The sequence below is a fragment of the Onychostoma macrolepis genome, chromosome 19, assembly GCF_012432095.1.
Source record: "Onychostoma macrolepis isolate SWU-2019 chromosome 19, ASM1243209v1, whole genome shotgun sequence".
Classification (NCBI taxonomy): Eukaryota; Metazoa; Chordata; class Actinopteri; order Cypriniformes; family Cyprinidae; genus Onychostoma; species Onychostoma macrolepis.
The window spans coordinates 23,281,096-23,305,803 of NC_081173.1; the positions used below are offsets into that span (position 1 = coordinate 23,281,096).

Consider the following 24,708-nt stretch of genomic DNA (forward strand, 5'->3'; position numbering starts at 1 on the left):
AATTTATTTTACAGTAGTAATAGTTGATACTACAGTATGACTAACAAAGTATAGACAATTTTATATATTACACACACCATTGTCATATAAAATAAGTTTTATTCCCCTTTCCTCAACATGATTATTACTTTAATAGTGTCGTTCATTCACAGCTTTTTAACCTGCATATTTCACTGACAATAAATGACGTTCAAGACATATATTACACAAAACATAGTTTTTGATATTTGCAAAGTTTATTTACATTCACTAAGTGACTCAACATTTCTTGTAGAGGTTAAAAACAATAAAAACAAAACTAAAATAAAAGCAACGACACAAACTTTAATATATTTTAATATACTTTTCATATTCAATGGGTCATGACAGGAACGCTCTTCCAGAACAGTGCCACAGCTGTTTCTGATGGCTTGGTAAAACTTTTTACAGTGAGAACACCTCAAGGAGAGTTTTAGTGTTTTTTGTTGAAAGCAGCATATCAGAGCAGCCTTCCTGTGCACCGCAAAGAGCCACAGCAGCAGAGCAGAACCTTCCCCTCCACACTGCCAACCTCGTAGTTATAATCCCACGTCAACTCCGTACCCGCCTTGATGCGCCTGGTAAAGACAAATATAGACAAACATTTGGGTTAACCACTTATTTTTAATTAAAACTTCAATTTCTGTATTAGAGAATCAAGCTGGTATGAATCAAGGCACCGACTTGCTGGCGAAGAATGCCACCCAGGGAAACCGAAGGTCGTGTGTGTCGACAAAGACGTTCTGAACATACAAATTCGGACTGCAGCTATGCTGTTGAGAGATGTACATATAAGTGCATAATATTTACAAACTTGTATAATTGCGGACACATCTACAGTGACAAGGCTGAGTTTGGCTTACGTTGATGAAGCGGCCGAGGTTGCCCTCTTGTCTCGCATCAATGATGTAACAGGTCTCCTCGCCATTGAACTGTCTGCGGGTGTTGTTGCCAGTTACAGCGGTCCTCGTTTTCTCATTCTTTGCGTTCAAGGTTTCTAGAGGTTTTACTCTTCTCTGGAATGACTTTATGGCAAAGCAACGCTTTGGACCTGAGGTTTCCTTACCTACAGACACAAATAATAGACTGAGCAAATTCAATGAAACACTAAAAACATCAAATGAGGAACACAAATTGAGAATAGAGAGAATTGAAACTGACCGTCCTCTCTCATTTGTTTGGTCACTTTCTTCTGAATGTCTTTATATATTTCATGTGGCTTATGGAATTGTTTTCTCTCACCTAAGGACATGTGATTCACTAAACAGATAAAGAGAAGAAAAAAAAAAGCAAGCAAGTTTGCTACATAATAGGGCCGCATGGATAATGCAAAAAAGTTTCCAGATCTCAGCCTATATGCCTCATTGTCAATGCTTAGTCTGTCTTATATCAAAGTACATGCCCTAAACGTTCATATTGTCTTATTAGTTACTAAATCCCCATCACCAGCCAAGTATGCAAACCAGGATGATTAAAATCATGTTTTACTGAAATAAAATTAAAATATTAGATGAAAACTCAACTAAATGAAAATTAGAAATGGTGCCTTGGCAGCTAACTAAAATAAATTTATGTTGAAGCACTAAATTACTAAATGGTAAACTGGAAATAAATAAAATCTCAAATTTAAACTAAATTAGAAAAAACATTAAACCTAAATGGTAATGGTTAAATGATTTTTTTTTTTTTTAAACTACAAAAATGACATGCACAAAACATTAAATTAAAATAAAAAGAAAATATAAAAATTAAAAATAGTAATAAGAACAATAATGGAATAGAAAAAAAATACTAGCATAACAGTGCATCTTACCTTCTGACTCTTGTTCTGTGTCCAGTTCCATAAGTTCTTCTCGTTCTATGGAAAAAGAGAGAAAATTTCATAGTTACATATAGAAATGAAAAGACACGCAATTGTTTAGCTAATGTCTTCATATGGTCATAAGGTTGAATATTTACACACACCACACACCTTCACCACTGCTGGAGTCGTCTTGGTAGAGAGTGTTTTTCCGTAACGGCCCTGTTTTCATTGTTATGTTCTTCTTGTTGGTTTCGACCTCTGTGTCCGAGCAGTACGCCTCGCTTTCATAACCCTCTTTTAGTTTCTCCACACCCTCAATGAAGTCAAGGTTGGCCAAATATTCATTGCCAGACACCGTTTCGTCTTCATTCATTCGGTCTTCGTTTACTATTTTACCTGTGAGGTGATAGATGGAGGTGATGAGGGAGGAATTTTGTTGTGTTCAAAGAACTATAAGTTATGTTCACTTACCAGTGAAAACACACACGAACGTGCCCTTGGCCACATCATCTCTGCAGCGGATGCCCCATCCCTTGTGCTGTGTCATGAAGAGCTCCAGTCGCAGCTGCAGACCGTGCTGAACCAGCCTGTTGCTGCACATTCTCGGATCACAACGGCACAGAGGGTTACACTCGTACACCCTACAGAGATGGGTGGAAAGAATTTCAATCAGCTTTGTGTCTAAAAATATATGTGTAACTTGTTTTTGAGGTGAGAAAGCTATACACTACTGTTTAAAAGTTTGAAGTAAGTGAGAGAACTTTTTTGAATACATTTTATTTAGCAAGGATGCATTCAATTTATCAAAAGTGACAGTAAAAACTTAACCTTGTTATAAACAAATGTTGCTCTTTTGAACTTTTTATCCATCAAATAATTCTGGGAGAAAAAAAAAATCATCATCACGGTTTCCATAAAAATATTAAGCAGCACATCCGTTTTCAACATTAATAATAAGATATGTTTCTTAAGCACCAAATCAGCATATTAAAATGATTACAGAAGGATCATGTAACACTGAAGACTAGAGTAATGGAACTGAACATTTAGCCTTGCATCACAGAAATAAATTAGATTTTAAAATATCCAAATAAAAAAAGGAGTTACTTTAAATAGTAATAATATTTCACAATACTCATGTTTTTACTGTATTTTTGATCAAATAAATGCAGCCTTGGTGAGCATAAGAGACTTTTAAAACACAAATGGCAGCATATCTAGTTATGTGCTGATCTGGAGCAAATCATTATTACAATATTTTTGACAATAAATAAACACTGATGTGTTACATCTGATATTAGAGGGGCTCTACTGTAACCAAATGATCATCAGACAGACAGAAAAACAGAAAGAGTTTGTTTCTAACCCTGTTGGCAAGCTGGTTGGCAATCTCTTATGTGTGTATCCGGCACTAACATCCACTGGACCTCCACTGCATAGAGACGTAGCCTCAATGGTCAGCTGGTGGCATGCACACTTCGACCTGTCACAAATACAAAATGTTTAATAGCAATTTCCATAATTTAAAAGGAATGTTCCCCGTTTAATCCAATTTATGTAGTCAAATAATTATCACTTGTTGGCAATCTAAAATCAAAAGGTATATTCAGCCCCCCATTTCATTATTTCCAAGCCAAAAAACACCTTTTCTGGGAAGCCATATTTTGGGTATGATCTCAAGAATTATGACTGCCAGTTAGGAATTGGTGGATACAGTACATAAACAAATTAGTTTTATTAGGTAAAAAAAAAAATTGGAAAATGTTAGAATCTGCATAAAACATTTTACAAATCTTTTAAGGTCACCTACAACAAATAAGCAAAAGGTGCAGCAACACACAAACTGAATGATGACTCGCGAGTCTAAAGTATCTTCTGAAGTAAAGGACAACATGTCACAGATAAACAGCTGTAAATAAACCTTGACCTGTACAAAAACCCAGAAAATTCCTTTAATCTCACAAATTTTCACGCACAAATGCAGACTCAAAACTCTGTACCTGTCCCGACAGCCATCTGTGCAGTCGCAGCCGATCAAGAAATCTGGGCTTGTATTGATTGAAACACCCGGAGCTAGAACTCTGTCTTTGGTGTAACTGATGTTAGGAGCAAGCGTATTGTCCACTTCATTAATGCAGGGCACCGGCAACACCTCTCTGCCCTCTGATATGTCCGGCAGGTAGAGGTGAGGCTTGCCGGTTGATGTGGAAGGAGGTCGGGCACGATTCACAAGAACAAACGGGTCCATACAGAACATTTCCAGGAAAAGGAAGTCACAACGCGTTTCTAACAAGTATTCCTGCACTTCCTGCATGTCGCACAGGCTCCGCCCACACGGAGAACGATAGAAAATGTGGAAAAACACCTAGAGAGAGCAAATAATAATAAATGTCCCTTGAGCAACAAATCAGCATATTAGAATGATTTCTAAAAATCACATAGAAGACTGGAGTAATGATGCTGAAAATTCAGATTTGCATCACACAAATATATCAGATTTTACAATATAATTAAATAGAAAATATATATTTCATATTGTAATAATATTGCCATTCTTGCTTTTTTCTCAAATACATGCAGCCTTGGTGAGCATAAAATACTTCTTTCAAAAACATTAAAGGGGTCATAAGACGATGCTAAAAATAACTATTTTGTGTAACACAATGTGTTTAAGTGGTTTAAGGTTCAAAAAACACATTATTTTCCATATACTGTACATTATTGTTGCTCCTCTCTGCCCCGCCTTTCTGAAACACGTCGATCTCATCCTCATCGTTCTGAAAAACGCGGTGTGCTCTGATTGGCCAGCTATCCAGTGCATTGTGATTGGTCGAAAACCTCAAGCGTGTGACAAAAATGTTACGCCCCTTACCATATTTGGAAACACACAGTGTCTCCACGACATGGTGGCGGCGGCAACAATACTACAACGAGAATAAAAGTTATGCCTTCTTTCTTTGCGTAAACATTTGGCCGGTGTAATGCAAATCATCCAACACAGTGACATAGATATGTGGGACATGTTTTAATGAGGCATTTTAGGAAGGCGTGGACAAGTCTAACCTTTAATAAAGAATATTTCTTTGGGTTTGAGACTTCAGTCTTTACAACTTTACGGATCGTATATATGCACGAACAGCTAGTAACACTCCAAAGACAAAGCAAAACTTGATATCGCATCATATGACCCCTTTAAAAAATCTTAGCAATGCCAAAGTTTTCACCAGAAGTATACATTGAGAGTAGTTGACGACCAAATGGAGCAACTTCCTCAAACGCCACCCACCTTTCCATCGATGCGCCTTCTAGCCGTCATTCGCCGAAACTTAAACAGCAGTGGTATAAGAAGTGGATTTTCCCCACGATGCATGTCGACTTGAGACGGTCTCACCCCATCCACACATGCTGGACAACAGCGATGATGCAAGTATATGGACTTGTACTGGTGTTGCATTAAAACACAATCTTCTTCCTCAGAAACATACTCTTCTTCCTCATCAGGGGCAGGTCGTTTTGCACTTCTAGAATATAGAGCCCAATATGATGTGGTTGGTGATTAGTATTCCAAATCATTCTGTATTTAAAGAAATAGTTCACCCAAAAATGAAATTTGGCTGAAAATGTATTCACCCCCAGGCCATCCAAGTGTAAGAGATTTGGAGAAGTTTAGCATTACATCACTTGCTCACCAGTGGATCCTCTGCAGTGAATGGGTGCCGTCAGAATGAGAATCCAAACAGCCGATAAAAACATGACAATAATTCACAAGTAATCCACATGACTTCAGTCCATCAATTATTGACTTGTAAAAAGCTGTTTTAACCTAAAACCATCACTTCTGGCCAAAATATGTCTATATTTCCTCCAGTGACAGCACTTGATCTGTGCATATTTCTCTCCTGACTCAAACCAGATAACTTTTTCAACAGAGAAAGAAATGTTATGGATAGAGGACTTGTATTTCAGCCAGAAACAAGGGTTTGAAGTTACACATCTTAATAAGGTATTTTTCTTACAAACATGCAGCTTTTCACTTCACAAGATAATTGTACAGTTAATTGATGGACTGGAGTGGTGTGAATTGCTTGTAGATTATGGTGATGTTTTTATCAGCTGTTTGCACTCTCAGGCTGACGGCACCCATTCACTTCAGAGGATCCACTGGTGAGCAAGCAATGTAATACTACATTTTCCCAAATCTGTTCCCATGAAGAAACAAAATCAATCTACATCTTGGGTGGCCTGAGGGTGAGTAAATTTTCAGCAAATTTTAATTTTTGGGTGAACTGGTTCCTTTAACTGGGACAAGCCCACTACTCACCTTAAATTTGAGACAGCTTGTAAGACAGGTGAAAGCATTGTCAATCTCTGGAGGATGACTTTTGGCTGGAAAGCAGCCGACATGATCTTTTGAGGGCTAACAGATGATATTTTGATGACTGTATCGGATTGTCGGGTGACCCGCACAGGAGATACAGCTGTTGATGTAACAGTTGCTGAGGGAACTGCTGTCGAGGAGGGAGTTGTGTTGCGCTGAGGCGTGGCATTTCCTGCTAAACAACAGAGTTGAGCATGAATTGTATTACATTACAAAAACAGATAAATAAATATGCTGTTCTCCCAAACATATGAACTTTTTTAAATAAAAAGAAACTTGAACATTTAAATAAAATACACAAAAAATGTATAAATGTAATAAAATGTTTCAAGAGATTAACAGTGCAAAAGAACACGACTAAATTAATTTTTTTTTTTTGCTAAAATATTGAGTTTTGTCATATTGATAATGAGCATGTTCAATATCCCAATGTATTACTGAATACTTGCACATGTCTATTTGGGAACGTGTATAAAACAGGCAGGATGTGCATGAAACACAAAAAGTCTACCTGTTACAGCAGGCTGTTGCGTTTTCTGTTGAGATGACTGTTGCTGCGTTTTCTGTTGAGATGACTGTTGCTGCTGCGTTTTCTGTTGAGGTTGTTGCTGCTGCGTTTTCTGTTGAGGTTGTTGCTGCTGCGTTTTCTGTTGAGGTTGTTGCTGCTGCGTTTTCTGTTGAGGTTGTTGCTGCTGCGTTTTCTGTTGAGGTTGTTGCTGCTGCGTTTTCTGTTGAGGTTGTTGCTGCTGCGTTTTCTGTTGAGATGACTGTTGCTGCGTTTTCTGTTGAGATGACTGTTGCTGCGTTTTCTGTTGAGATGACTGTTGCTGCGTTTTCTGTTGAGGTTGTTGTTGCTGCGTTTTCTGTTGAGGCGATTTTTTCTGGGGTTTATCTTTAGCCAGACGTTTCTTGATATTTACAATGTGTTCCAACTTGTCTGAGCCTTTATAAATCCACTCTTTCTGCTTGTCTTTCTGAAAAAACAACAACACATTTATCAGCATCAAAATGGCCAATCTGTCAGTGGGGAAAGTGAATTGACAGTGGGAAAACTATGAATATATGAAATATGAAATGCTGTGACGTTCCCAAGAAGTACCCTTTGTCTTTCATTTTCCTTAGTATAAAAGATACTAAATTGTAAAATGTAGATGATAGATGAGTGTCAGGTTCACAAAGAAATCTGGCGTCCCACAATGGATTCATTTTCACCTTAAAGCAGATCTGGATCAGGCTGCCATCCAACTGGAGCACCGTGCAGGACTCAAACTTGCCATTCCGTATCGCCTTGGTGTCTTGCCCCGCGCGAAGCACAACAGCAATGGGGTTGGGATAGACACGAAGATATTCCTTCACCTGCAACTGCAATGTCTCATTCTCAATGTCCCTCCACACCTTTTTCACTGCAAAGAAAACAAAAAAGTTAACAAAATTCTCTTTTAGCAGTCAAGTGATTATATGGGGTCTTAAAATAACTGACTGAAATGGAGTAATAAAGAAATTAAGAAAGAGAATTTCTTACATTGTTTGCAGACAACACGAAGGTCTGGAAGTGCCAGGTAAGCTGCAAGACCATCATCATAAAACACCAAGAACCTAATAGAAACATTTAACAAAACAGATATTATGGATATTTATATTTTTAGACATAACTTGAAAACAAAACAAAATAGCCTGGACATTATGCTAAATATTTCCTTTCATGTTCCATGAAAGAACAAAAAAAAAAAAAAAAAAAAAGATTATGAATAGCCTGAGGATAAGAGAACTATCCCTTGACCATAAATCAGGCATGTGATCGGCTAGAGACAAAAGAAGGAAAATCTGACCACGCCCCCAGCACTTTTAGCACAAATACATTGATATATCTTATATTGTAATAATACATACTGTTGCCCTGTAAAAATAAAAAGCAGCATTTAATAATCATAACAATATAATATATTATAATAAAGTATTATAATATATTATAGTAAAGTTTATAGAATTGTTATTATTATTAAAGTACCTGCCAAAAGTTTGGAAACATTACAATTAATGATTTTGAAATAAATATCTTCTGCTTACCAAGGCTGAATTTATTTGATCAAAATAAAGTAAAAAACAAAACAAAAACAGCAATATTGTAAAATATTATTACAATTTTAATATATTATAAAACGTAATGTTAATCCTGTGATGCAAAGCAGAGTTTTCCTCATCATTACTTGTTTTCAGTGTCACGTCACTTTGTGACATTGTCAATTTTAGAAATCATTACAATTTATGACTCAAGAAACATTTCTGATTATTATCAATGTTTAAAACAAATTTGCTGCTTCATATTTTGTGTGGAAATGGTGATACACTTGGTTTAGGATTTTTTGATAAATATAAAGTTTAATGAGCAGCATTTATTTGCATTTATCAAATATATTAATTAAATTTGTTAATGCATTTATTAAATATAAATAATTGTCTTCACTCACTTTTTATCACTTTCATGCACGATGAATAAAATTATTAATTTCTCTCTCTTTTTTTAAATCTTATACAAATGTTAGAGTGGTATCATTGTTCACACAAAAATATTAAGCAGCAAAACTTTTTTTTTAACATGGATAATAATCAGAAATGTTTCTTGAGCAGCAAATCAGCATATTAGAATGATTTCTGAAGGATTATGTGACACTGAAACTAAACGTTTCTAATGACGAATGTTACGTTCCCAAATGCAAATTAAAGCGGCTCAAACCAAGTGCATCGCAGCTATGACTCAGTGTTGCCAACTTAGCAATTTTGTTGCTAAATTTAGCAACTTTTCAGACTACCCTAGCAACTTTTTCTTCCAAAAGCACCTAGCAACAAGTTTAGCTATTTTTTATATTTATTTGGCAACTTCTAGCAACTTTTGATAAGTGACTCAAACAACAAAAAGGCATGCATTTTCCATCTAAATTACACAAAAAGAGGAAATTAAAGATGCCTAGCAGAACACACAACACGTGAATTAAGTTAGCTGCTATTTGCAATTTAATAATTTAGTTCACTTACGATACACCTTGTTAGTAGCTTGTACTTGCGATTGTTGATCAGTTAGTACACTAAGAAAAATATATAGAAAAATGGAAAAGGTATTATATAGTAATTATCCATTATCCGTTGTAACCCTGTAACCCGAAAACACAAAATACAATACGTAATTTAAAATGCAGGTAAAAAACCTGTGAAAAATCAATAAGGAAAATTCCTTCATATTAACATAGTAGATTGTGCCCTATTTTTAGACTTTTCTTAGAGTGTAGCATACTAACTAACTACTAATACACTGCTTAAAACTATAACTGTTCAGGATGTGTAATTTTACTAGTTAACTAGCTAATAAAAATGTAAAACTTAAATTGCAATTGTTCAAAAATGTGTAAGTCTATTAATTCATTAAATTATTGAACAATTACATTTTGTATTTAAAATAGTTATATTTTAATATATTAGCATTTATATTATTTTACAAACAAATCTATATTAACATATATAAAATATATTTTTGACTGAGATTTGATGCAGTGACAATTTTGCATCGTGATTACGTAATGACGTCATTGCGCAATGACATCACAACATCATTTAGCAACAAATCGACCTTCCTTTAGCAACTTTTCCTGAAAATTAGTTGGCAACACTGCTAGCACTAAAAGTGAATCGAAACTAAAAACAGTACTGTAACAGCAGACATGTCTATTATATAATTACATCACAACCGTTGCGAATTTTATGACAGTACTAGCAATCCCAAATTCTCACCGCAATTCATAAAAATTCACAGGGTGGAGTAACACGTTACAGCGCTTAATTTACTCGCGTTTGGAACTTTGAATAATTTGAACGCTTTTAACTGTTCTGCAGGTGGCGCTGTGGGCTCGTGCAGCGCTCTCAGGACCATTCTGTCTATGATGTTTTAGAAAACAATCTTTTTAGGTAATAGCTTAGGGCCATTTGCGTGATTTCAATCATCATGCAGTACCCCCACCCCCCCAAAAAAACTCGGATCTACACGAATCACATGGGTCGTACCTCAGAGGTCAGAAAATACGGAAATCCGCATTTATACGGAAAAATCACATCCCTGATAAATTCACCTCATGCGATTCTTGCGCTCAGGAAGCTCAACCAATACGGCAGCATTAAACGAGGCCTTTCCTTCATCATCTTTGCTGCTGGCCACAACACGACAGCCAATAAACAAATCCTTGAGTATGGCAGGCTGCAGAGAGGCCACATGATAAGCAGGCAGCACCATCTCTTTACCACTTTTAAACTCCACCTTATATCTGAGGCCATCCTCTAAAAAGGAAAGAAAGATGAGACAGATCACAAATGCAACCAAATCTATTAGATTTCCGCCTTCAATTTAAAGGTTTGTGAATTTACAAAATAGGTCAGTCTTACCTTCTGTTTGGACTTCTTGTACTGTTCCTTTACACCACAAGTTATGTTTCCTTTTCCCCAAAACTGCCACGCCAACTTTAAGTTTTATCTCTTTATGTTCTTGCTGCTTGGAGGACTCACTGGATGAAGACTTGGAACCTAAGAAGATCAGTGACAGAGGACAAATAAATACAGTTACTGTATATAATCAGTAACGTACAGTGATGGGAATAACGGCGTTATAAATAAATGGCATTGTTTTTTCAGTAACAAGTAATCAAACTAATTACTGTTTCCCCCGTTACAACGCCGTTACCATTACTGACAATAAAATGTGGAGTTACTATATTATTAGAATTAAATTTTTCAGTTCATCTGAATGGATGCGCAGTGTAGCTGTATTTGACGTACCATAAACTCTAGTGTGAAGCCCACGCCTCGCCGTCGCTTTCTCTCACACACACGCACGCAAACAAAGATACAGAGCAAGAGAGTCTTCCATAACATGCAGAATTGACGCGCTACATGTAAACTATATTCTTTGTTGTATTTTCCTGTCAAAATAACAGAGTTCCTTTGGAATTCTTCAGCTTTTAAGAACTGCTGGTTTCTCTTGTAGTGGGCGGAACTAATGCGCAAACGACAATCTCATTGGCTGGCGCTCACCTATTATCGTTCCTGTTTTGATTTCAGCAAATCAATTCGAGTGAACGCAGACATCGTGATTAATATTCATGAACCCAGCATCTCATTAATCCTTAGGGCGTTTTATATTGATGACAAATATGCATTCATACTTGGTTATTCTAATTACTAAAGTTCCATCATCATATAATATAAAATTATCATAATATTATATTATAATGCTTGACTGACTGATACTAAGTGTCAGTAGATAAATAATGTAGATTAATGTACAATGTTTTATAATAATAATTTATTCTTTTTAGTGTCCATTTCATTAATTTAACATATTTAATATTGGGGGCATCCAAAGTTATTTGACATTTGAACGTTTTAAAAAAAGTAACGCAATAGTTACTTTCCCTGGTAATTAGTTACTTTTATAATGATGCAACTCAGTTACTAACTCGGTTACTATTTGTGAGAAGTAACTAGTAACTTTAACTAATTACTTTTTTAAAGTAAAGTGCCCAACACTGGTAACGATAATCACAATACACTTAGTTTGGCCATTCAACTGCACAGTGTTCCAAATATTAACCAAATATTAGTAATATATATATATATATATATATATATATATATATATATATATATATATATATATATATATATATATATATATATTTTAACTGTTTTAAAGTTTGGGTTCGGTAAGCTTTTTAATGTCACTGAAAGCCTTGGTGAGTCTCTTATGCTCACCTAGGCATCATTTATTTGATCAGTAATATTGTGAAATAGTATATATATATATATATACACATTAAAATGCAATTTATTAATGTAAATAAATTTCCTTTTCAGTAAAACTCCAGTCTTCAGTGTCACATGATCCTGCAGAAATCATTCTAATATGCTGATTTGCTGCTCAATAAACATTTCTCATTATCAGCCGTGTTGAAAAATTATTTTGTGAAAACTCAGATTTCTTTTTCAGGATTACTTGATGAATAGCAAAGGAACAGCATTTATTTGAAATTGAAATATTTTGTAACAATGTCACTTTTGATCATTTTAAGGCATCCTTGCTAAATGAATGCACTGATTTCTTAATAAAAAATGTAATAACTCCAAAAACTGAACAGTTGTGTGTATTTTCTTAGTTTTTTAAAATTATTATTATTATTTTTGGATAGGACAGTAGAGTGGCGACAGGAAAGCATTGGGTCGAGTGAGGGGAGCGTGATTGGCTAAGGAACTCGAGACGGGAATCGAACTCGAGTCGCCGTGAGCGCAGTTGCGCTGTATGTCGAAGCACTAACCACGAGGCTATTGGCGACGACAACGGTTGTGTATTTTTAAATTATTTTAAATTCTGATCTTACATTAAAAATGTAAGATCAGAAACCATAATGTAAGATTATTCATAACAGATTAGTTCTGATAACATACTGTGATATGAACTGTATAAATAAAAAATAAAGCTTACTTCTGTCAGGACTGGAAGGTTCTACAGAAGCATCACTGCCGCTGGCATCATCATTATTATCGACAGATGACTCAGATTGTGATTTAGGGTGTTCAACATCACTGTCTCCCGATGGCTTTGATTGTGATTTAGGGCGTTCAAAATCAGTGTCTCTCGAAGACTCAGATTGTGATTTAGGGCGTTCAAAATCACTATCTCCCGATGGCTTTGATTGTGATTTAGGGCGTTCAAAATCACTGTCTCTCGAAGACTCAGATTGTGATTTAGGGCATTCAACGTCACTGTCTCTCGATGACTTTGATTTAGGGGGTTCATAATCACTGTCTGACGATGACTCTGACTCAGGGGGTTCATAATCACTGTCAGCAGGACTAGCAGAGAAGTACTCTGTGTCAGAGGGTTCATCATTACTATCTGCAGGCGATTGCGCTCTTGTTGTTTCCGTTTGCGGGCTGGAAGTGCTGCTTACAGGCACAGAGTTTTTTGAAGATCTCAGCCTAGTCGTTGGACTAGGAAGCAGTGATGCCTCATCAGGAGGAGCCTCTGTGGTCGACTCCGGCTCAGTCTGGTTTGTTTCTACGTTTGCTGTATCGTCACTGGTAGAAGTTTCCATTTTTTCTGAACTGCTTGATGGTGAAGACATTTCTGAAGGGGTCACTAGTGGCACTTGAGGATCAGTCTCCTTTGATGTTACAGATGTTGAATTAGGACAGGCCCTTGTTTTCAGGACTTCAGGAGAAGTTATCGCCAGCAACATAAGTTCAGTGTTACTTGTTGCTTTGTGATCTGAATGAAAGCTGCTTGACTTTACTGAATCACTTTCAAGCAAAGACATTTCAGGAGTTAATGCTCTCAGCTGAGGTTCAGTCTTAATTGATGCAATGGATGGAATTTTGAAAGATTTTGAAGTGCTTGGAGGCGAAGTCATTTCTGACTTTATTACCATCAACTGAGGCTCAGTCTTTATTGTTGCTATGGATCCAAAATAAGGACTAGCAAAGGTTTCTGGTGTTTCTGAAGGACTCACTGCTGTAAATTGAGGTTCAGTCTTAATTAATTTTAAGGATGGAGAGTTAAGAGTAGCAGTTTCATGTTGTTTTGAAATGCTCATTTCCCAAGGGGTTAATGCTGTCAGTTGTGGTTCAGTCTTAATTGTTGGTTTAGAATCTGACTTATGACCGGCAATAGGTTTGTATTTTTCTGAATTGCTGAGAAGCAAGGACATTTCAGGTACTTTCGGTAGAGATTCGGTCTTAACTATAGCAATAGGGTTTTCAGGTACTTCCAGCTTTGGTGTTACCGATTCAGAACGGCTGGTCTCAGGGGTCGAAGCTGACGAGGGTCTGTTAGAGATGTCAGATAATGATGATGGTGATGCAGCACTCATGGAGGAAGCTTTGTTTACCATCTGGACTAAATCCTGAACAAGTCTGGATGACTTCTGAATGGCCACAGTCACCTTTTCAAGCTAAAAGAAAAGAATGAATCAAGACAGAAACACATAAAAACAGAAAGAATAAAAAAAAAAAAAAAAAAGGTCCAATACCCAGAAAGACGGACACAAAGAAACAAAGGCAGACAAATTAATTAAATGCATGAATCAAATAAAAATGGATGAAAACAATAAAAAAAAATATTGTAAAAAATTCAAAGGAAAAAGAAATAAAAAAAGAAAAATAAGCACAATATAACTGTGAATCAGAATGTGTGACACCAATTTTTCAGTTAACGTCCTCACCATTGGTTCCAAGGATTCTTTGGTGGCTGCAAGAGAAAAAACAAAAGTGGTATCAGATTTTTAATTACAACACCATAATTTACAATATTTATATTTCCAAGCACTTTCCATTAAAATGTATGTCACTTACCTCCCAGATCAATGACAATGATATCGTCATCATCCCCATTTAGCACATTATTTTCCTGCTTATCCTCCTCGTCATCTGTAATATGAATGATGTCCTGTGGTTCTCCTCCCCCTTCCTCCTCCGAATCTTCATCTCGGTATTCCAGTCCCAGCATTCCATAAAGACCCTTCATCACTGACTCGCACTCAAGGACTGACCTGATACAGACACAAAACACAGTCAAATGGCCATTGTGATTTGGAGATACTGTCATCAGGCATTAAAAAAACACAACAACTCACTCGCAGGCATTGCTGTACAAAAGGCGGGTGTAAGTTGCTTCCGTCTCCTTCTGCTTCACCCAGTCCTCCACCCGCGTCAGCTGTTCACGTCTCTGCATCAGATGAGGGTTTCGGTCCACCTCTGCCTGGATCCAGCGCTGCAGGTCATCCTTTGTCATTCTCAGGAGGTTATCATCATCTTTTCTGCTACTCATGGCTTTACTGTTGGAGCAACATATTGAAAAAGGTCAATCGTTAATAACTGCACAAGATTTGCTCATAGTTTATTGAGCATCACACACTATATACCTGTGTTCAGTTTTGACATTTTGCATTATTTTCCATTTAAATGAACAGTTGACCCAAAAATGTACCTTCAGGGCATTCAAGACATATGAGTTTGAACAGATTTGGGGAAATTTAGATTTACGTCACTTTCAAACCAAATGGATCCTCTGTAGTGAATGGGTGCCGTCAGAATGAGAGTGCAAACAGCTGATAAAAACATCACAATAATCCCCACGACTCCAGTCCATCAATTAACATCCTGTGAAGTGAAAAAGCTGCATGTTTGTAATAAAAAAAAAAAATCATAAAGATGTTTCTAACTTCAAATCACTCTCATTCAGATGGCACCCATTAACTACAGAGAATCCATTTGTGAGCAAGTGATGTAAGATGTAAAGGAGTTTATTTCATCACATTTTCAAGAGATTTTCTTTTTTTTTTTGGGTGAACTACTCCTTTAATTTGGATTTGACTTCACATTGGGATCTAAGAAATGAAGCTCTATTCTGTTTTTGTTGTTTAAGTGTTTGTCCAACATCTGTAACATACTCTTGATTGAAATGTAATGAGCCGTGATAAATGGAGGAAATAAAAATATAACATCATAACGTGTATAACTTCCTTCCCTTAAACTGACCAAAATTAAGGCCTAATAAATCACATGTGGCTACTCTTTGCTATGGCAATACAGCAACCGCGTAAAGCAAGATGATAACACAAAGTGACATACATACTGTCTAGTTCCCCAACTTGCTGCTGTAGTATGTTTGAATCCTGAAGACACTCATACATCAAAAAGCGCGCAGCTGCAGGATTGTATGGCGGACACTGTTCCGCTTGTTTATATGTCGGCAAAGCACAAAATCTGCCAGTACTGCAAGGAAGACTCTTTATGGATTGCCTACAATCTCCGACATCACATGAAAAACTAAAAAGTGCGCAATAAAACAACTAAAAACGCATTGAGGTAAACAATGTCCAGTCTGTTACTGTATCTGTGCGCTCGTTGGCGGATGCAGTCTACAAGAGACATTCTGATTGGTCCAGTGCACGTTGACGCGGGAGGGTTAACCACGCCCACATCAACTTAAAATAGATGGATTTTACGGGCATAGTTAAGCGAAATTTAAGTATGTTAGGTCTAAATGTTAATTCTTGTAGTTAAACGCGGAGTTCCACTTGTGCTTTCTATTAAATGACCATTAAAGATTAAATTTGTATTTTTTTTCCCACGTGTAATTTATCGTCAAGCTTCCTTATGGACGAGCCATTGCACGCCTCTTCTGTTAGTTTTCTCAGCGCTGGCATGGATGGACCAATCACAGTCGTTTAATCAATCCGTGTTTAATCTTTGATGGGAAAAGAATAAAAAATAAAGAGCTCTGCGGATGAATGAAAAACAGAATAACATACTTATTATGTTGACTTGAATTTGATGCTTTATTTTAATAAATACGTAGCTGGTACAATTATCATTTTTAAGATTTTAACTAATACAATTTAAATTACCAATTGGTAAAACATAATTATTTCAGCAGAAGTGTAGCAGTAATACAGAGAAAATGTATATATAAAACAATACAGGCTGTTTCAGCAATCCTTTGCCCTAAAAGCCCAGACCAACTAAATTAAATTTCAATGGAAAAGTTTACTAGAAAAATGATCAAAACAGTGAAATAACATGTAGTGACCAAAATGTTAAACAAATCAAAACTAATATTCAAGCCTTTGTCTACAATTCTCCATGTATAATGTCAGTGAATATGTAAAAATACAATACAGCAAAGATACAAAAAAAAGTTTAACAAACTATGAAAGCATGAAATATTCATATGGATGAGTTGAGGCAGTAACTTTCATATTTTTCATATTTTAAACCCTTCTTGTCATTTACACTGTTAGGCGTCATTGGTGGTCTTGGGTTCACCGTGTTCATCCTCCACCTGACCAGAGCGTTTTTTCTTTAGAGGGTCCCTGAGAGACATAATCTCCTGTATCTTCAGGTAGGTGCCACAATCTGAGGGAAACTGATTCCTCTGAAAAACATAGTTGAAATTTAAACAAGCTTTTTAAAAAGGATTAGAAAAAGAATGATGATACTCACGTTGAGAGAAAGATGCAGAAGCCCACATTCACCCTGGCCTTCCAGAGACGAGAGGAACACCTTGAGTGATTGCTCAGTCAATTTGTTTCCTGCATTATCAGAAAAGAAAACGTTACAGCAGTACAACTATGTTTCACTCTAATACCAAAATTAAATCAATTCTGAAATTAAATCACCTGAGAGATTCAGAGAAGTAAGGCATGTGTTTCCCGGATGAATGACTTTCCCTCCAGTGTGCACAATTCCAGGATCTAATAGAGGAATCACTGTCTCAACCACCTCCACTCTCTGACAAACAAATGCTTGCATGTTTAATGGGAAATCAAAAATCTAATTATAGCAAAAGGGGTTTCATAAACTCTCTCTTTCTATATATACAGTCATGGAAAAAAATATCAGCACCCTTGGTAAATATGATCAAAGAAGGCTGTGAAAATTAATCTGCATTGTAATCTTTTGATCTTTTATTTAAAAAGTGGCTTTAAAAAATCAATAAGTGACTGACTCTGTTAGAAATCTTATAATGTGCCATGTTTGGATCTTCCAACCATACAATAATCCAAACACAAACCTCAAAAACAACACAAAAATGGGTCAGTGAGCACAAAACCAAGATTCTGCTGGCCATTCCAGTCCTCTGACCTGAACCCTATAGAAAATGAGTGGGTGAACTGAAGAGAAGAAGCACCAACATGGAGCTGTGAATCTAAAGGGTCTGGAGTGATTCTGGATGAAGGAATGGTCTCTGATCTCTTGTCAGGTCTTCTCTAACCTCATCAGGCATTATAGGAGAAAATTTAGAGCTGTTAAACTGGCAAATGGAGGTTTCAAAAAGTATTGAATAAAAGGGCGCCTTTAATTGTGGCCAATGTGTATTAGAGAAAAACATTTATTTCATAATGATATTTCCCCTCATTTTAAATTCTTATTATCCAATGAAAGGTTAAAGTTTTGTGAATTTTTTAAATAAAAGATCAAAAGGATTAACAATGCAGATTGATTTTCACAGCCGCCTTTGATCATATTTACCAAGGGTGCCGATATTTTTGGCCATGACTGTACATACACACACACGCACACGTATATAAAATTTTGCATTTTCCTTACTTCTGTTTTTAACTTATTCTTACCTCTTGTTCAGATACTAGTAGATTATTGTCTTTTCCTGCTGATTTACCAGCCTGGCTACGGGGAACTTTATTATCTGAGTGAAAAGCATATAAAATATATAAAATAAAATGTACCATTTAAAATATAAAGTCCACTTTTGAATCTCAAACAAACAGGTGTCAAAGGAAGTTAATTACCTTTCTTGGACGCTTTTGGCTCCTCTTTCTTTGCTACCTGACCTGCCGCTGGTTTCTCTTCTTTCTTAGGGGTGTCCTACACACAATAAAGTAAAATCATGCAACAGACATTATGAAACAACTGTGAACCACTGTACTGTATCTCAATAAAAAGAGACAGACTCTTTTCATGTCATAAAATGTATAGGGCACAACACTGCTCTACCTTCTTTTTTGCGGGGTTCTTTGTAGTCTTGTTGAGACGATCCAGTGAAGAGCTGCTGCGGACGGAAACAGGCCGCTCATGTGAGTCTGCAAGACTAACCAGAGATGGCTGGACCATCGTTGATTCTTCACCTTTAATGAACAGTTTCCGCCTCTCAACTATCTCCTCATGTGTCAGAGCAAAAGGGCCAAGCACCTAAATAAGGAAATGAGAAAAAGATGCATGGAAATATGCATGTTTAATGTGTCAAGTTAGGCAGAGTAAGGCAAATAGACTGTAGTTGTTAATAGGAGTATATAAGTATACCTCAGCCAAATGAGCTGCTCCATTATCCCCTATTTGATTGTAGGATAATGACAGACACAGCAAGGAACGGTTGAGACGCAGACCCTTTAAAAAGAGGGATAGGTGATATTAAAAACTCAATTTTAAGTATATGCAGTCTTGACATCATTAGAAACTGTCTGAACACCTTCAGATGGCAGACTTCAATACACACCTGAGCAATGTGAACTGCACCTGCATCACCAATACTATTAAAGGCTAGGTTGAGAGACAGGAGGTTTTTGTTGGTAGAGTGTAAAGTGGACAGAGCCGAGCCAATCAGACGAGCTCCTTCCTCTCCTATATGATTATTACGTAGTGATAAGTCCGTCAACCTAGCATGGACATTATTTGAAAAGAGCTGAGTGAAAAAAAATAATGCATTTTGTCATTATGAGAGATACATAATAACACACTTAAATTCTATATTGCAAGCAGCAAATGTATGTGTGTGTACCTACTTTGATGAAATAGTTTAGCTATCTTATAGAAGACATTTGTAGTTGTTGTTTGGATATCATGCATTTTAAAGACCTCATGGCCTGCTACGTGACTGAGATTGTGTATGAGGGGGTGCAAGAATGATTAATGTGTACACTGCATGCACAGATTATTAAACAATTGACAGCTCATATGTAATATATATATGCCTCTGTGACCCCTGGGCATCTGGAGAGGGTTAAAGGAAAAAGTTATCTTTAAAAACAGACTGGGGGTAAAATCCCACGGTTAAAGATGAATCGAGAGAGCTAATAAATAATTGTGGAAAGCAAGGGGAATAACATACATAAAAAAGGTGATTGGGCAGTGACTGATAACGAAACTCTACAGGAATGGAAGCTTGGAAAAATTTGTACCCTGTCAAATATAGGCCTATAAATACACAATTTCCTGATCAGTTCTCTATTGGAAACAGTGATCATGATCTAAGTAAAGTAAATATTGATTTTGACGATTTGGTCATTAAAGGATTGCAGTTGGAAGAGAGCAGGAAAATTAAAAAAGAAAGAGAAAGTGGTGCGGCGCCGCCGGACCAAGAAGAGACCTGGAACATCAGAAGAACATAAATTTTAAGATGAGAACCATGATAAAGTTGATGCGAAAACAAGAAACATTGAATAAGAAAATAATGAAACTGTTAAGAGAAATGGTTGAATACAATTATTTTAATCTTGAGTTACAAACCTTAGCTAGTGATATAGAATCATTGAAACTTAAAGCTCCGGCTCTAAAATTATAGAAGGTTTCAGATGTATTTTCTGATCACATATCTTGTTCCCAAATCTATAAGTGTTGAAGGCTGGTGGTTTAATTGCTATATGCTTTGTTTGCTTTGTAAGACGATGGAAAGAAAGGGGCTGCATCTCACAATAAATATCTAACCGTACAATTTTTATCCTATCTGTATATGGGTGTTACTTTTGTGGTTAAGATGATGTATACTTAGATTATGCTTTTAGAGGTATTACAAATATTTTTGTAGGCTTAAACAGAGATGAAGATACTCATGTTGTATTTAGAACCCCTGTAATTCTTCCATTTGAACTTTTGACACTCTGTACTAAGTGGGATAAAGGTCATTTGTCCTGTCTATGTGTGTGTGTAAAAAAGACTGCTAGATAAGGAAGGATGCAGGGAGGATTTTATGAAATTAATGCAAATGCCAAGGGAGAGCTCCAGATGGGGCCGCACTCCGATGGTGAAGACTTACTCGCTGTTACTTTCATTTTATTGCTTATGAGTTATTGTTTACTAATAAAGCGAAACCATTACAAATGATGATCTGTTAAACTTTTATTAAAACAAGTCTCTGAGTAATTTATTTTGGTAACCTATTATTCTGTAACTGAAAGACTTCCATCGAGCCTCAGGAAGCCCGAACTCAGCTGAGCAGACTCGGACTCCGGGGAAGGATTCCATATCTTCTGACCACATTTCCTGATCTCAGAGGTAAAGGTAACTAAATTGCAGCTGCTTATGAAAATTAGGAATGTGAATTAGATGTTTTCTGGTCCTTATTCGGGATACAAATATAACAACCCAGAAGTGAACTAAATCTGACAGAACCTCCTTTTAAGGGAAGTCGTTATTTGTAAATAAATAAATGCATTTTTACAGAAATTTTAAATAACAGTCTTTATTTTAATATATTTTAAATTGATTGTTAATTTATCCCTGTTATGGCAGTGCTGAATTTTCAGCATCTTTAGTCTTCAGTGTCACATGATCCTTCAGAAATCATTCTGATACAGTGGTGGCCAAAATGATTAGAACACTAGTATTTTCAGCAGCTAAAAAAATGGTTTTAAGTCAGTTATTTCTATCTTTTGCTGAGTGTGTCCATAAGAAATATCAGTTTACATTTCCAACATTTATTTTGCCGTTAATTGTAATAATCCAGTGAGATTTTTGTCTGACAACAGCCAGTGCTCCACACAGAGATCTGATCTCATCATCATCCAGTCTGTCTGGAATGACATGAAGAAACAGAACAAACTGAGACGGACTAAATCCAGAAGAACTGTGGCAACGTCTCCAAGTTGCTTCAAGAAACCTACCTGCAAAGCTCCCTGAGAAACTATGTGCAAGTGCACCTTGGGCAAAAGCTGCTTTAAACACAAAGGATGGTCACACCAAATGTTGATTTAATTTAGTTAATAGAAGTTAATTGATAAAGAAAATCTATGCATGACATTATTTTTGACAGCATCCTCATTGTACAGCATTTTTACACAAGTGACTAAAACCTTTAACAGTACTGTAGCTTTGCAGGTAGGTTTCTTGAAGCATCTTTGAGACGTTGCCACAGTTCTTCTGGATTTAGTCCGTCTCAGTTTGTTTCTTCATGCCATTCCAGACAGACTGCACGATGATGAGATCAGATCTCTGTGTGGAGCACTGGCTGTTGTCAGACAAAAATCTCACTGGATTATTACAATTAATGGAAAAATGAATGTTTGGAAACGTAAACTGATATTTCCTACTGACACACTTACAGCAAAAGATAGTGGGGCAGTGGGGCAGTCGTGGTCTAATGGATAGAGTCGGACTTGTAACCTGAAGGTCGTGGGTTCGAGTCTCAGGTCCGGCAGGAATTTGTCGGTGGGGGGAGTGAATAACCAGCGCTCTCTCCACCCTCAATACCACGACTGACGTGAGACCCTTGAGCAAGGCACCGAACCCTAACTGCTCCCCGGGCGCCGCAGCACTGGCTGCCCACTGCTCCGGGTGTGTGTTCACTGCTGTGTGTGCACTTGTATGGGTTAAATGCAGAGCACTAATTCCGAGTATGGGTCACCATACTTGGCCACACGTCACTTCACTTTAGACACTTTAGACAAGAAAAAGATAGAAATAACTGCCTTAAACCCATTTTTAGCTGGTGAAAATACTAGTGTTCTAATAATTTTGGCCACCACTGTATGCTGATTTGCCGCTCAAGAAAAAATTTATGTATTATAATCAATGCTGAATTTTTTTCTTTTTTTTTTGCTGTTTGATCAAATGAACGCATCCTTGCTGATTCAAAGCGAAAAAAAGAATAAAAGCATTAAATCTTTTTTAAAAATCCAATAACATTTACCCCAAACTTTTGAATGGTACAATATATTGCAAGCATCACGTGTATGTATGTTTAAAAATGAAAATGACTCACAGGCTGTCTTCCCCTAAGAGTAAGTGGAAACTCTGCTCAGGGAGTGGATTACCCTCCAAAACCACCTTCCTATTAAGATATAAGTTGGTAGATGATGTCATCATATTTTCCAGTATCTATTACCATCATTTATTTTCCAAATAGATCTAAAGCAAAACTAGTAGGCTTATAGCCTGCTAGCGGATATGATTTCATGAAAGATGATCATTTAAGCCTTAAATAACATTGTGATATTTAATTCACGTGAAATGAATTAATGAAAACTTATTTATAACACACTGAATGTGGTTCTTAATAACACTGGCAAGAAATCGTTACAAGTCATTCTGGCCTTCGAAAACAGTTTGACTGTTCTTACCTGAGATTTGAGCACAAAGACACCATGTTTCTAATGGAGGTGAAAGTGGAATCTGTCAGACCCGCACGCCACATGCTGCAAAGCATCACCATTAATGGGAAATTGACATAACATGCTGTTTATTTGCAACAGGAACACTCATAAACATACATAGCCTACAACACACACACGCACACACTCAAAGGCTTACTGTAAGCACTGTAGGTTAATGAGGGACGGCAATATTCTGCTCAACACCTGAAGCACCACCTCATCCACCTTCCATCCTAAAAAAATAACAGCAATAGAAAAACAAAGTCATTTTCATATTAAACATTTCTTAGGAGTGCGAACAACTACATCTTATTGTTTACAAAGAAGCAACAGCCTTACCGGATATTTTGACTTCCTTTACACTGCTGTGGTCTTCATTCTCCAGCTCTATCTGGAGGCAAGGCTTAGAGGACCAAGTTGTCATCTGACTTTCTAAGGATGTCTGAAATTGATTGTCTTCTTCAGTCCGGGTTAGGGATTTTATTATGAAAAAATTAAGTTTTTTTAATATGGGAGACAAATAAATAGCATTAAGTAAGACATATCATCCTTTAGCAGAGTAGACATTACAATGTATGTTTTATGTACAACAGTATTTACCCATAACTCCTCTATTTGAAGATGTTGACAGCTTTATCTTCACAGAAGGGATCTCTTTCACACCCATGAGTTTGCACAGCTCTGTGAAGTCCAGCTCCAGATTTCCTGAACACTGGTAATCATCTAGTGTGAGCGATACAAAAACACACCGACACTGACTTTAAGTGCTTTCGGACTATCACACAGCATTTTAACTCCAACAAGCTGCATATCTTCGGACATGGCATATATTTTGGTTACTTAAGGATCACAAATCTATCTATCTGTCTTTACAGTCACATACCTGCAGTTTTAGGTGGCTCTTCGTCAGTCACAGAATCCACCTTGTCCACTTTCTCCTTGGAGGATTTTTCAACTCGTTTTTTCATCTTTTAAGCGGAAAACTAACCAGCAGTTGAAACTAAATTATTAATATAAACGATTAATAATTATAATAAATATATAGTTGAGCAACATTTATTCAGCCATGTCGCTCGCTCAGTTTGTATTCCGTTGTCATGCCAACAGCTGGCGCTTCATTTGAAATACTACCGTTGGCGTCACCTGGCGGATGGCGGCAAGAAGAAAACTCTGAAAACACACCGCACTTGTAAATAAAACCTTACAAAGATGACCATAGCAATTTTTTCTTGCCTGTACACTCAAAAAACTGTCACCAGTATTAGATACAATAAAAATAATGTGTCAAATAACTAATAAAAAAAGGAAAAATTTATTTAAATTCATACATTAATAAACTGAGATTGAAAGCGATTTTTAGCTCCACATAAAATAAAAATATACATTTAGCATATCATAGCATATTTTTCTGGAGGCGTAATATATTTTAGCAAAAATGTTGCCATTTTAAGAAGGAACGGCAGATAAATGCCTCAAGAATTAATGACTGCATCAAAGTCAGTATATGTGAAAACATAAATTAGCATTAATTGGAGAGCATTAAACAATGTTTAATGTGTTTAAGTGTTGTCTAAGTGTTTTCCTTG

At 36.5% G+C, this 24,708-nt stretch overlaps 2 protein-coding genes across 7 annotated transcripts; both read right to left on the bottom strand.

Moving 5' to 3' along the window:
• Nucleotides 1-75: 75 nt before the first annotated feature.
• Nucleotides 76-16,169, bottom strand: setdb1a (SET domain bifurcated histone lysine methyltransferase 1a). Of its 3 annotated transcripts, none has more exons than XM_058752706.1 (21): nucleotides 15,867-16,169; nucleotides 14,870-15,070; nucleotides 14,589-14,785; nucleotides 14,459-14,484; nucleotides 12,721-14,188; nucleotides 10,629-10,766; nucleotides 10,319-10,523; nucleotides 7,723-7,796; nucleotides 7,413-7,603; nucleotides 6,712-7,174; nucleotides 6,144-6,372; nucleotides 5,109-5,343; nucleotides 3,823-4,187; nucleotides 3,189-3,305; nucleotides 2,294-2,463; nucleotides 1,991-2,218; nucleotides 1,832-1,876; nucleotides 1,180-1,278; nucleotides 882-1,084; nucleotides 703-791; nucleotides 76-596 (listed from the first exon to the last, which is right to left on the bottom strand). In XM_058752706.1, exons 1-21 carry the CDS (start codon nucleotides 15,926-15,928, stop codon nucleotides 479-481), a joined length of 4,923 nt encoding a protein of 1,640 aa, XP_058608689.1. In that variant the 5' UTR covers nucleotides 15,929-16,169; the 3' UTR covers nucleotides 76-478. The 3 variants fall into 3 exon arrangements, with proteins under 3 accessions (XP_058608689.1, XP_058608690.1, XP_058608688.1); XM_058752707.1 differs by having other exon boundaries at nucleotides 77-596; nucleotides 6,144-6,375; nucleotides 15,871-16,168; XM_058752705.1 differs by having other exon boundaries at nucleotides 77-596; nucleotides 6,144-6,375; nucleotides 15,867-16,168.
• Nucleotides 16,170-16,562: 393 nt separating this feature from the next.
• Nucleotides 16,563-24,214, bottom strand: lrrc71 (leucine rich repeat containing 71). Of its 4 annotated transcripts, none has more exons than XM_058752716.1 (14): nucleotides 24,006-24,214; nucleotides 23,723-23,845; nucleotides 23,462-23,578; nucleotides 23,280-23,355; nucleotides 23,090-23,164; nucleotides 22,732-22,800; nucleotides 19,252-19,411; nucleotides 19,059-19,142; nucleotides 18,753-18,947; nucleotides 18,548-18,623; nucleotides 18,371-18,444; nucleotides 17,417-17,528; nucleotides 17,241-17,329; nucleotides 16,563-17,172 (listed from the first exon to the last, which is right to left on the bottom strand). In XM_058752716.1, exons 1-14 carry the CDS (start codon nucleotides 24,088-24,090, stop codon nucleotides 17,035-17,037), a joined length of 1,473 nt encoding a protein of 490 aa, XP_058608699.1. In that variant the 5' UTR covers nucleotides 24,091-24,214; the 3' UTR covers nucleotides 16,563-17,034. The 4 variants fall into 4 exon arrangements, 3 of the variants coding, with proteins under 3 accessions (XP_058608699.1, XP_058608698.1, XP_058608700.1); XM_058752715.1 differs by having other exon boundaries at nucleotides 23,462-23,581; XM_058752717.1 differs by having other exon boundaries at nucleotides 23,462-23,564; nucleotides 24,006-24,022.
• Nucleotides 24,215-24,708: the final 494 nt, after the last annotated feature.

Coding starts and splice junctions, on each gene's coding strand:
- setdb1a (XM_058752705.1), bottom strand. CDS start 15,928: ATGTATGAGTGTCTTCAGGATTCAAACATACTACAGCAGCAAGTTGGG. Junction 15,071..15,866: donor GTTGGGGAACTAGACAGTAT/GTATGTCACTTT, acceptor TTGCTCCAACAG/TAAAGCCATGAGTAGCAGAA. Junction 10,767..12,720: donor ACCTTCCAGTCCTGACAGAA/GTAAGCTTTATT, acceptor TGATCTTCTTAG/GTTCCAAGTCTTCATCCAGT.
- lrrc71 (XM_058752715.1), bottom strand. CDS start 24,090: ATGAAAAAACGAGTTGAAAAATCCTCCAAGGAGAAAGTGGACAAGGTG. Junction 23,846..24,005: donor AGAGCCACCTAAAACTGCAG/GTATGTGACTGT, acceptor CGCTCACACTAG/ATGATTACCAGTGTTCAGGA. Junction 19,143..19,251: donor GTGCAGTTCACATTGCTCAG/GTGTGTATTGAA, acceptor CTCTTTTTAAAG/GGTCTGCGTCTCAACCGTTC.